Raw genomic sequence first — 13,616 nt, forward strand, 5'->3', positions numbered from 1 at the left:
AAATACACTCACTCCAAACAGGCCATCTTTGATATCCAGTCTATGCTCTGGGCTCTTGCAGCCTCTCCTTCAAAGCTCTGAGGCTTTCTGTCTGCACTGACTCCCTGCTTCTTCAAACCTGTCCTCAGGTGTTCCAGCTTTGCTCCCACATGCTGCTCACAGCCAATCAAATCATCCGCGTGACTTTCATTCTCCGAGCAGATGCTGGAGCAGATCCAGGCTGCACAGACCCTTCAGGTCATAAAAGCTCAAAGTGACAAATGTGTCCAGAAAGCATCAGCCAACATCGAGTCCCAGGAGAGAGGAAGAAGGTGCTGTTTGTTCAAACACCTGTACTCATAGTCTGTGTCCAAATTCAGGGGAAGGATGCTTCAAATCCTGTAATTGTAGGAAATGATGTCACAGCAACGCGAGAAAGGCTGTCCAAATTCAAAGAGTCCTCCAAATGTGGCGACAAATGCATCCTTCATTTGAAGGATGGGTCCAGTGTATCCTTCGTGTCCTACCATATCCCAGGATTCATTTCGGGCCATCCAGGAGATTTTTTTCTAATAACGATGTTGATCAAAGCAGGAAAGGAAAACACTTTCAAATGCAAGTATATGAAAATCTGGTGGTGCAAAAGTTACATTTTTATATCGGTTGTGTTGTTAAGCTTTGGGCATCTGCATAGACATGTTTTTATTTTAATTAAAATAACCCTAAACTAGTTTGTATGGTGGGTCCATACAAAGTAGATGGCTGCTACTTGGCCCTTGTTTGCCCTCATGGATGAGGTGGTAGGACAGAGGCCTTCCATTAGGCCTCCTGGCCTAATTTCCTCTCTCCCTGAGGACATTCCAGGGCCAAGCGCAGCAGTGGGTGACCAAAATGACAGCGATGGGGAAGGGAGTCAGCCTCCCACAACAGGGAGGAAGAGGAAAAGACACCAGGATGATGAGCTGCTAGACCTCATCAGAGAGGACATGAGGCAGCAAAGAGAGGCTGAGGAGAGCAGAGCAGGGAGAAGATGGACAGACTGTTTTCACTTCTAGAAATATCAGTTCCAAAATGAGAAATGTATTTATTTGGATATATTTGTTACATTGTTGTATGTGTTGTGTTGGTTTAAAAGTTTTATGTTATTAATAAATTGATTAAAACAAACAGTAATTGTCACTGAACTCAATTTATTTACAGGTATTTTTTAACATGTATGAACATAACACTAACGTTGAACAATATTACATGGATATTTATTTATTAACAATAAAGTAAATAACAATAAAACAAGAATATTTCTAATACATGAACAACAATCAGGCCTGGGATCCTCCTGGTTACAAACACGGTCCAGGACTGGGACATTCAGGTGGATCCTGCAGGGTCGGGTTCAGGAAAAGGTGGAGAACAACATAAACAGTTTTAGTAGAAAGGTATGATTTCATTTATTTGAAAAGATCAAAGCATTATTCTGATTATTAAGCTTCAGTCAAATATATTAATACGCTGTGAGAAGACTTAAATTTATACACTTCATCTGTGTAGGCTTCACTTTTTGCAGTCATCTCATATAGAAAACTATTTCTGTATCACTAATATGTTTTCTTTGTGTCTGTTAATAATCATGTGGAACTGCACATGATTATTAACAGCTTGTTGGCAATGCTATCCATCAAGTCTAAAAACAGCGTGTTAATACGTGGAGATCCTGAAGGCTGCTCCAGAAATGATCACATTATTTTATAAATATTTGTTCAATTCAAATTAATTAGGGCCCGAGCACTAAAAGTGCGAAGGCCCTATTGTATCTGCTCTGTTTATTATTAGGGCCCGAGCACTAAATGTGCTATTATTCAGGCAAAACAAGGGCCCTTTTGAGGGCCTAAACATGCTCAAAAACTCATGAAATTTTGCACACATGCCAGGTCTGGTGAAAAATTTTGTATTTCAATGGTTTTACATATGAGCACTGGGAAATGGCTCTAGAGCGCCACCTATGCCTTGTTAAATGCAGCCCTACGACCACATCGTTTGAGCTACATGTATGAAATTTGGCACACATGTGTACCATGCCAAGACGAACAAAAAAGTCTATGGGGGCCCATTGACGCAAACCCAACAGGAAGTCCGCCATTTGGACGTGAAGGTGACATTTTGGCTCTAATTTTGCCATTTCCATGCCTCGAACTTTTTCGAACTCCTGCTTGGGATTTGGTCGTATAAGCTTCATCTTTGGTCAGTGTCAACTACACAACTGGGCCATGTTAAATTGCGGAGCTTTTGAGTTTTCATGATACAGTGAGGCCTTATTGCCTCTCATTGTGTCATACATTGTCCGATCTGGTCCAAAGAGCACACATATGATAAGGCTCCAGCCCTGAACATATTTCAACTGCCATATTTGACATCAAGGACAGCGCCACCTAGTGGGAACAGGAAATGTCATGTTTTACACTTTGGGGTACAGTATTGTGATGGGTGACATCTGCAGCCTCAAATTTCTCCAGGAAAGCCTTAAGGAGTTGGTCTTGGGTAACAGTGAAAACTGTGACTTTTCGCGAAAGGGTGTGACCCCAGTAGCATGGCGAACTTTGATGTCTCGCCATGAAGAAACAAATTAGTATAACTCAATGAAATCCAGTCTGATCAGTACCAGACTTTACAGGCATCATGTCATACCTGCCCTGAACAAATTGTTATGCCCATTGTCAGGAATACGCAGAGCGCCACCTAGTGGGAACAGGAAATGTCATGTCTTACACTTTGTTGTACTGATTTTCACAGGTTCATCATGGCCACTTCACAAGTGGTGAATATTATCATGTGTCCCTCATGATGCTTCAGTGCAAAAATTGTGAGTTTAAACTGAACGGCGCACCCTGGTGGCAACGCGGTTCACCATGAACAATGAAGTGGCTTTTTAGGGGCTTGGAAAGTTTAAAAAGTCTTGAAATTTGGCGCACCCCTCCACTGTGATGAATGCTTTGTTGCTATGTGATCACTTTCCTTCAATAGCGCAAAATGGCTCCACAGCGCCCCCTACAAAATTTCAAACCATCAGCCCCTGCTCTGTGTTTTATCTATGAGTCTGAAACCTGGTAAGCTTATGGATGAAATCAAGATGTACAAAAAACTCTCTTGGAGCAATATCCCGAATCCAACAGGAAGTCAACCATTTTAAAATGAATGTGTAATTTTGGTGACATTTTCCACTCTTTTCAGGCACCGTACTTTGACGAACTCCTCCAAGAGATTTCATCACATTGACCCGATCTCCAGTGCGTGTAATCTAAAGACCTTTGTGATGCTAAATTGCGAAGCTTTTTACGTTCAGGGAAACGGGGTGGTCATGGCGGCACGTGGAATTTCAATCACTCGCCAAAAAGCAATAATCTGCTGTCACTCAAAAACACAATGTCCAATCTCTCACAAAGGTCGCAGGCGTGATGTACAGAGAGAAATGTATGCAGCTCAGGCTGTGAATTTTAGTGACAGTTGCTTAAATGTCACTAAAGCCTAACGACTGCTCCAGAATGTTCTCAACTGGTGTCTCGTGTTTGGGCACGACTCGAGCTTGGAAATGTTTGTTATGCCATTTATCAGTAATGGTTAGAGCGCCACCTAGTGGGACGACTATAATCAGGATTGAATGAGATGAAATGTTAGCTGGTGGTTAAATGCATGAATTCCATCAATGTGACATCAGATCGGCGGTGCTGGTTTTAGGTGTTGGGCGTGGCTCGACACGCCGGGGTGCGAGGGCCCTCATAACGCTGCTTGCAGCTTTAATTTTTTGTTGTAATTGAGCAAAGTCACAAATTCAGCACGAGATCAAATATTATTTCCCTCACATAATTAATTTCACTTGGCTGGCTGAACTGTTTTGCTTGTAGCACACTGTTCATACTGTAAGAGTCATGGAGGTGCCATAAACAGATATTGTGGTCAACAATTTCAGTTCTAAAGTCACACAGCAAACCATTGTTATGAAACACAAATACAAACTGTGTTGATACATAATACAAAAAATTGTAGCAATATGGTTTGAAATGCGTAAAGGTAGTGCATTAGGGAGCAATTTATCCGGCTCGTTTGCCTTTCAGTGTTTACACAACAAAGTAAATTCAGTGTGTTCTGAAATCAATATATTTCTTCTATGACTTTCAGGCTGGTAAGCAGGCAGGGCAGGTCAGAAGATGTCTTCATCATTTCTTCCTCATTAGCTTCCAGTAACTGCTTTTCTCTTCATATCTTCTGAAACACATTCACAACAGTTGATATTAACAGTGTTTAACCTGCTTTTTCTTTTCAGGTGGAAGTTTGGAAAGCTGTGAGGGGCTCGGGCAAGGAGTGAGCAAAAAGCAGAAGCTCAGTTCTTTTCTCCTGTTCTAGTGGTGACATCTTCAGAGAGCTTAGGATAAGTGTCTCCTCCATATTTGGAGCTTCCCCCCTTCTGCACACACCAGAAGGTATGATTCACTCTTTACTTGTGGCAGACGAATCTGTAGGACAAAGAAAGAACATTACAAAAATCTTTAATCATTCATTAAACTGAATTGTACATCATGTTTAATTTGACCATTAGAGGTAAAGTATCCTTGGGGAAGACTAAACCCCAAATTGCCCCAATTCTATTTATACAGCACCAACAGCATAATGGTCAGTCAGTGCCTTTTTATATTGCAAGGTAAAGAACCTGCAATACATATAACATATTACAGAGAAATCAGAGAATCAGAGAAAAAATCAGTTTAAAAAAAGACTTTAAGTGAAACTTGAAACTAACTGATTTGTGTCATCTGGCTTTATAGATAAATGTATGTTGTCTAAGGGAAGCATGTTTACCCACACAAGCTTGAATATATTAATAAATAACATTTAAATAAATAAATAATCCCCTTTTTACTAGTGGTATATTATTATGTCTGTAATACAATGTTATCATGAACATTATGAAACACTGCTCTGAGGTTCAACACAAAGATTAAACCCTGTCATAAGAACCCCCCCCCCCCCCCCCCCCCCATTTTTAATCTAAAGTCTTTAAACTTGCAAACTAAAGATCAGTGTCAGATGTTTTTGTTACTTCTGTGCATCCTATAGCAGTAATGATACTTGTAATAAATGTAGTCTGTTTCATATGGAGGCCAGAATCACTGAAGGCCCAACTCCACACCCTTGAAAAACCCATAGCTAGCTAGTCCCCTGTTGGTGTGCCCAAAGCTAGCATAGGCACTGTTAGCGCTCCTCCAGCGGATTGTCCCGAGCTCCTGGGAAAACAGGATGGCTGGGTGACGTGAGGATGAAGCGTAGTCCTAAACAGAAGACCTCTGTATATCGCCAACCTGTTCTTTTTCTAATCGTTTTCCCCCAATGGGCAACGTTTGCTGAGGAAAAAAAACTAATTCATAGATTTATTACTTCTAGACTGGACTACTGTAATTTGTTATTAGCAGCATGTCCTAAAAACTCCCTGAAAAGCGTTCAGTTGATTCAAAATGTTTTTGTCAGATCATGTCTCAATATTACTTACATTTACAATAATGGTTTATGCCGCAGTGGGAATAGATTGTATCACAGTAGATGTCTTTCTGAAAGTGCTGTAACTAAGTTTTTTTTTTAAAAAAATCATCCAATGCTGTCATCTTTAACGCCATGTGGCTGTAGCTCAGGAGATAAAGCAGGTCATATACTGATGCAAGGTTGGTGGTTTAAACCCTGGCTGCACCACTCTGCATGCCTGAATATCCTTGGGCAAGATACTAAGACTAAGTTGTTCTCCCATGCATCCATTGGAGTATGAATGAGTGTAATTGGTAGATAAAACACACTTAAGCATAGAAGAATGTGCTTGTATGAATGAGGAATAAAGTGCTCTGGGAGAGTAGGAATCAGTCCTGTTACCATGTGCCAGTGCAGAGCAGCTACCTGAACTCTACTCCCACAGAGGTTGATTATCTTGTTAATAATTTTACATCTTCACTATGTACAACTCTGAAAAAGACCACTTCCAATCAGAAGTCCTTGACTCTCTGGTATAACTCTCAGACGCACACATTGAAGCAGATAATTTGGAAGCTGGAGAGAAAATGGCATCTAATTTAGAAGATCATAATTCTGATTTCAAAAGCTTCTGGACAGGACAGGATTTAAAAAAAAAATTTTTCAGTCAGGTTTCAGAGCTCATCACAGCACAGAAACAGCTTTAGTGAAGGTTAAAAAAATGATCTTCTTATGGCCTCTGACAGTGGACTCATCTCTCTGCTATCCTGCTAGACCTCAGTACAGTGTTCAATACTGTTCAATACACAATAATTTATTACAGCTTGCTTCCCTTGTGCAGTATCATTAGAAAGCACTGAGTACATTTTCACTGCTATGCAGCTTTATCTATCCAAAAAGTCTGCCTGTCTTAATCTAAATGTCTTAAAGACATAAAGACCTGGATGACCTCCAATTTTCTGCTTCTAAATTCAGATCAAACTGAGGTTATTGTACTCAACCCAAATTTTTAGATGTATGGTATCTAATCAGATGCTTACTCTCTGGATGGGGTTAGGATATGTTCTTCAATGATCATGTTAAGGAAACACGTAGGACTGCTTTCCTACCTGTTTCTTTAACGTGTAGAATACAATATCTCTAAAATTGGAAATATCCTGTCTCAAAGTGATGCTGAAAAACTAGTTCATGCATTTATTACTTCTAGGCTGGACTACTGTAATTCATTATTATCAGGATGTCCTAAAAACTCCCTGAAAAGCCTTCAGTTAATCCAAAATGCTGCAGCAAGAGTCCTGACAGGGACTAGAAAGAGAGAGCAGATTTCTCCTGTTTTGGCTTCCTGTTAAATCCAGAATTCAAAATCCTGCTCCTCACATACAAGGTCTTAAATAATCTGACCTCATAATACCATATCACACTAATGGACTGCTTTGCTCTCAGGCTGCTGGCTTTATTGTAGTTACAAGAGTAATTAAAAGTATAATGTGGTGGGATGGATGTGGATGGATATGTGTGTCTGTGCAGTTTCTGTGTGTGGTCTGTGTGTGCATGTGGCTAGGCATGGGCCTTGATCCTCAGGGACACTGTTATTAGGGGTGGGGGATTCCCCTTCCTGCTGTCCTCACTGGTTGCCACAGACCTACCCACTCCCTCGGGATTTGAGCGCTTGGTGACTCCGGGGTACCTGACTGGGCGTTTTGGCGTGGTTGGTCTGCTCCCTTGGAGATGTGGTCTGGGGTAGCTTGAGAGCCTCTTTATCATATGGTGGAGCACAGCTGGGTTTTGGGTGGTTCTTGAACATCTCGGGGACTGTGGCTCCGTCTGAGGCTTGTGCTGGGGTGGCCGGCCTCCAGCAGGGTTGACTGTCCAGTGCCTCTGGTCTGACACCCCCATCCGAGCTGTTGAAGCTTGGTCTGGGACCTCCCTCTTCTCTTGGCAGGGGTGGATGCATGGTTGTCATCGGGCCGTGTGGCCAGGTTTCTTAGGTGCCGTGAACAGTCAGGGTCTCCTGGGTCTTTCCCTGTGTGCTTCTGGCTCTAGGGGGGTGGCATTATTGCAGCCGCTCACCCTCAACTTTCAAGTATGTTCAATGACAAACACTTATACACAAGCACTCACATTGCCTGTCTCTCTCTCTCTCTCTCTCTCTCTCTCTCTCTCTCACACACACACACACACACACACACACACAGAGGAAAGTTGCATATTTGTTTGTTTGTGTTTTTGTGGTGTGTATCGTTTGTGTGTGCTTTGTTACAGCATCTGTTCACTTCACCCCCTCCCCCCCTTTTTTTTCTATTTTTCTGCTTTCTTCACTTATCTTTCACTAGTCTGGCCTTTACCCCTGTCTCGTCCTGCATAACATCTCCAAGACAGTCATATGAATAGTAAAATAAAGTAAACCAATAAAACAAAAACATTAGACTACAGAGACTCTATGGTGCTTCCCTTGGGAAAGCAGATATGGTTAGCACAACAAAGTATTCAGAACATAGTTCTGCTTGCCACAACTGCTGGACAGGACAGGTTAAAAAAAAACAAACTACAATGCGAGGCAGGGCCTTCAGCTTGCAGGCCCCTCTGTGGAAGCAGCTCTGAGTCTGGATTTGGGGGACAGACCCCCACTCCACTTTTTTGATTAGGCTTAAAATTTTCCTTTTTGACAATGCACACAAAGCAAATCGTTACAGAGGGATTAACACTGTATTAGGTCAAGGCTGCTAGGGGCTTCCCATGATGCATGAAGAAGAGTGTTTCTTCTTCACTCACTATGTGTTTATACACCACTCTGCATTTAATCATTGGTTATTATTAATCTCTGGCTCTACTCTACAGTATGTCTTTGTTCTGTCTTCCTCCCCTCACACCTAACTAACTGGTCAGGGCAGATGGTTGCCCCTCCCTGAGTCTTCTTCCTGTTGAAAGGGAGGTTTTCTTTCCACTGTTCCCAAAGCACTTGCTTATAGGGGGTCATATGATTATTGAGATTTTCTCTGTTTTGTCTATATTATTGTAGAATCTTTACCTTACAATAAAAAGTGCCTTGAGGCAATTGTTGTTGTGGTTTTACGCTATATAAATGAACTCAATATATAAACAATTTTAATGACAGTGACATTGCTGACAAATCTGTAGAAACTATATACTGACTTGCAAAATCTCAAATGATTTTTTGTAATCCACTACACCAAGTTCTGAAACTGTTTGAGAGTAGAGGTGATGTTATTTTCAGTATAAATAAATAGTACGTTCAAAATCAACCCAAGACCCAAAAAGATATGAGCCCCCCAGAACAAAGCACAACAATATTTTTTTTATGTTTTTTTTTGTATGTCTTGTATATGAAATGAAGTATCAAATAAAAACATTTCACTGAAGACGTGTTGAAGCTTTAACATATTGTTGAACATCCCATAATTTAAACCTGCAAAATAATGTTAGGCCAAACAAGGACATAGAGTCTTTCCCAGAGTTATTTCAAGGAGACTTGCAAATTACATATTTGTTGAGGAAAAATCTATTCTACTCAACCAATGTGGAAGTTAAATGGGAGACGCAGATTCATTTGATTGATGTTCCCGATCTTTTTTTACTCTTTTTACTCAGACATTCTAATGTAGAACACTAACTGTAACTGATACAATATTTCTATAGTATTATGTCTGTACCCTGTGGAACAGGAGCAGGTGGCGGTGGAGAGGAATCACCAGTGGGTAATGGCAGGCTGGAGGTGCTTTCCCTCTCTGTAACAAATGCAAGTTTTCAACAGTGAATGTACACAGAGACTATGGGTGAAGCTAACTGTGACAACCACTGTAATAGTTTATCAAATGCATTGGAGAATCAAACAGATACATGCTTGTTTTTAAAAAAGTGCTTTGTTTCTCATGTCAGGCAGAGAAAGACAATATGAAAGTGGATTAAAGATAGGCTTACATCTCTTGTTGCTTCCACACAGTGGGCAGGCAGAGCAAGAGATGATGGGCAGCTACTCAACTCTGTCATTGGATGAGAGAGAGGAATGTCAGTGTTTATGATGTGTGTGCACTGTTGCAGGCATTTGGCTGTTTGTGTGCACTGTTTGCCATCCACATTTGTAGTAACACAAAGAAGAGAGAGAACCGATTAAAAAACAGTACGTATATGAGATGAACAGAAAGAAAAACAATGCGTGTAAATAGAGGAAGAAAGCAGGTGGGTGAAAGTTGTGAAGTCAAATTGGCTACTCACTTTTTTAATAGTCCCAAATGAAGCAAGGCACATGCTTTATGTGTACATGCTTTTGCACCACATTTATCCATCAGTCCAGCAGTATCACTGATCTTTAAAAACCTCATGACACTGTATTAACATCCAATTTTCTGCATATCAGGGGTATCTTTAGAATGGCTTTTTATCACCATGTTCTGACTGAGGCCTCCAATTTAAACAGACATGGCCGGGATTGTAGAGCACTTTGTTTATTCATAGTGGATCAGTGTCGTCTGGAACTCATTCAACCCCACATATATTTTTCAGGACAATACAGTGAGTTATACAGTATCTCACAAAAGTAAGTACATTTTTGTAAATATTTTGTTATGTCTTTTCATGGGACAACATTGAAGATTTGGCACTTTGATACAATGTAAAGTAGTCAGTGTGCAGATTCTATAACAGTGTAAATTTGCTGTCCCCCTAAATAACTCAGCACACCATTAATGTCTAAACCGCTGGCAACAAAAGCGAGTAAACCCCTAAGTGAAAATGTCCAAATTGTGCCCAATTAGCCATTTTCCTTCCTGGTGTCATGTGACTCGTTCGTTTTACAAGGTCTCAGGTTTGAATGATGAACAGGTATGTTGAATTTGGTGTTGTTGCTCTCACACTCTCTCATACTGGTCATACTGGAAGTTTAACATGGCACATCATGGCACATCATGGCAAAGAATTCTCTGAGGATCTGAAAAAAGGACTGATACTCTATATAAAGATGGCCTAGGCTATAAGAAGATTACCAACACCCTGAAACTGAACTGCAGCACGGTGGCCAAGACCATACAGCAGTTAAACAGGAGAGGTTCCACTCAGAACAAACCTCGCCATGGTCAACCAAAGAAACTGAGTGCACATGCTCAGCCTTATATCCAGAGGTTATCTTTTAAAAATAGATGTATGGTTGCTGCCAGCATTGCTGCAGAGGTTGAAGGCGTGGAGGGTCAGCCTTTCAGTGCTCAGACCATACGCCGCACATCACATGCCTGTCGTCCCAGAAGGACACCTCTTCTAAGGATAATGCACAAGAAAGCCCACAAACAGTTTTCTGAAGACAAGCAGACTAAGGACATGGATCACCTGTGGTCTGATGAGACCAAGATAAACTTATCTCAGATGGTGTCAAGGATGTGTGGCAGCAACCAGGTGAGGAGTACAAAGACAAGTGTGTCTTGTCTACAGTCAAGCGTGGTGGTGGGATGTCATTGTTTGGGGCTGCATGAGTGTTGCTGGCACTGGGGAGCTACAATTAATGGAGGTAACCATGCCATTAATACACAGTACATGCCACCATGTACTGTGACATACTGAAGCAGAGCATGAACCCCTCCCTTCAGACACCGGGCCACAGGACAGTATTCCAACATGATAACAATCCAAACACACCTCCAAAAAGACCAGTGCCTTGATAAATAAACTCAGGGTAAAGGTACGTGACTGGGCAAGCATGTCTCCAGACTCCAGACCCTATTGGGCATCTGTGGGTGATCCTCAAATGGAAGGTGAAGGAGCAAAAGGTCTCTAACATCCACCAGCTCCATGATGTCATCATGGAGGAGTGGAAGAGGAGTGGCAACCTGTGAAGCTCTGGTGAGCTCCATGGCCACAGTGGTGGGCACACAAGATATAGACACTTTGGGCACAGTTTAGACATTTTCACTTAGGGATGTACTCACTTTTGTTGCCAGTGGTTTAGATATTCATGGCTCTCTGTTGTGTTATTTAGAGGGGACAGCAAATTTACAGTTATAAAAGCTGTACACTGACTACTTTACATTGTATCAAAGTGTCATATCTTTAATGTTGTCCCATGAGAACATATAACAAAATATTTACAAAAATGTGAGGGGTGTACTCACTTTTGTGAGATACTGTATATATTTCCATGTGTCTTACTAAAATACCTGGATTAACTGGACTAAATTTAAAATACATCTTTATCTTAACATGAACTAGACTTCTGTCTATTTCCCTGCTTTTATAAATGGTCACATAAATATTGGTTGACTGATAAAAGTTGACAAAGATCTTCACCATGTCAGAATGATATTGACTGTACTTAAACAGAGGTAGACTGTATGGACTGATGTTGATGACATGAAGATGATGGTGTGGTGAAGGTTGCTCACTTGCCTGTCTTCTTGGGGATTCTCCATTCCTGCATTTCTTCCCTTAATCTATCCATTTCTTTCTCCAGCTCACAATATCGCATCTCTGCTTCATGAAATCGTCTGTAGGATAAAGTAAACTCTGTTCAGTGTCTTATTCTAAAAATGAATTTTAATATGTTGCAGTTACGTCATAGTTAGGGTTTCAAAGTTGATCTGCAGTCAAAACCCTGAAGTTTAGCATTGTAAAAAAAATACCTCATACTATTTAACAAACCTTTAAAACATGTCTGTACTTGACAATGCTACCTACAATTCAGTTTTGAGATCCCTTCCCTGGCGCGTCAATCCCCACTCACATCTTGCGTCAGGTGATCTCAATGGGGACATATTAGGGTGAGGCAAGCTCTCACAATGGTTTCACTCTGCTGACAATGACCCACGGCTTTTATCACACCTTGGCTCATGTGATGAGTCATATGATTAATATGACCCTCTTAAAGGATAACACCGACTGGGGATTAAATACCTGGGACTCTCCACCATTTGATTTTAGAACTGAAGAAGCTTCTCGGATGAGAGGTGAAATGTCTTCAAGAAAATTAAACAAGTCTAGTTGCTTTCTTTCCAAGCTCCTTAGAAAACCATGACCTTGATAACTGAGAACCTATGGAAGCAGAGTCTGGGGAGAAGGGGGACTTGCCCATCACTGGGGTTTAGGTCACTTTGTGGTTAAGCAACTGCACAGTAACAGAAAGGCTCCTGGAAACTTCATGTTGTAGGACTGTCTGACACATCTCCACAACATTGCATGGAGGTCTGGGACAGTGCCTCTGGACTGGCAGACTGGAGTGGTTCCCCTGTTTTAGGAGAGGGACAGGAAGGTGTGCTCCAACTATACAGGATCACACTGCTCAGCCTCCTTGGGAAAGTCTATGCCAGGATACTGGAAAGAAGAGTCTCTCCATTAGTCAAACCCCAAATTGAGGAGGAACAATGCGATTTTCATACTCACTGTGGAATACTGGACCAGCACTTTATACTCTCGAGGTTATTCACGGGAGTTTGGCCAACCAGTCTACATGTGTTTTGTGGACATTATACCGATCCCTTGGAATATCCTGCGGGGAGTGCTTTGCGGGTATTGGGTGTGTGGCCAGTTGTTATTCGGTCCCTGTAGCGAGAGCTTGTTTGTATTGCAGGCAGTAAGTCAGGCTCATTCCCTGTGGGTGTTGGACTCTGCCAGGGTTGCACTTTGTCACCAATTCTGAGCCTAGTTTTTTATAGATAAAAGGTGGTTCTGTTGGGTTCATCAGGTGGTGGCCTCCAGCTCGCATTGGAGTTTGTCAATGACAAACAGCAAACAGCAAACACCATACGAGGCTGAAAACCAGGCACGTGCAGAGGGGGGGGGGGCTGGAGGGGCTTGAGCACCCGCCCCTTTCCTGATGGGTGCCCAAAGTGCCCTTTTGTTGAGGCAACTTTTAATTTTTCTTTTATTTATTTATTTTTTTTATGTGTGTGGGCGTGCAGAGTCCTGTCTGTGCCCCTCAACAATAATATATACTATTAATCACAGTTTTGCTCTGTCACCGTTTTAGGGAACATATTTAGTTTTAAAGTAAGTTTCCGGGCTTTTCCTGCCTTTCTGGGGGGATTATATTTCACTAAAAAACGATCTAATATGCATGTCCACATAATTATGCATTATTATAATATTTAAAAAAACACACGCTGTATTTTAAAGAACATACATTAAGAAGCAGA

General features: G+C 41.5%; 1 protein-coding gene across 1 annotated transcript in view; it reads right to left on the reverse strand.

Moving 5' to 3' along the window:
* Positions 1 to 4,285: 4,285 nt before the first annotated feature.
* The window catches only part of dmpk (DM1 protein kinase), a 54,873-nt gene continuing 45,542 nt past the window's right edge, over positions 4,286 to 13,616 (reverse strand). The window contains exons 12-15 of the mRNA XM_087846754.1: positions 11,875 to 11,972; positions 9,424 to 9,485; positions 9,156 to 9,230; positions 4,286 to 4,484 (exon numbers count right to left, since the gene is read on the reverse strand). Of these exons, the coding sequence (XP_087702880.1) occupies positions 4,395 to 4,484; positions 9,156 to 9,230; positions 9,424 to 9,485; positions 11,875 to 11,972 (325 nt within the window). The 3' untranslated portion in view covers positions 4,286 to 4,394. The remainder of the gene's footprint in view (positions 4,485 to 9,155; positions 9,231 to 9,423; positions 9,486 to 11,874; positions 11,973 to 13,616) is intronic.

The sequence above is a fragment of the Neolamprologus brichardi genome, chromosome 10 (genome assembly GCF_056152115.1).
Source record: "Neolamprologus brichardi isolate AB-2024 chromosome 10, ASM5615211v1, whole genome shotgun sequence".
NCBI lineage: Eukaryota > Metazoa > Chordata > Actinopteri > Cichliformes > Cichlidae > Neolamprologus > Neolamprologus brichardi.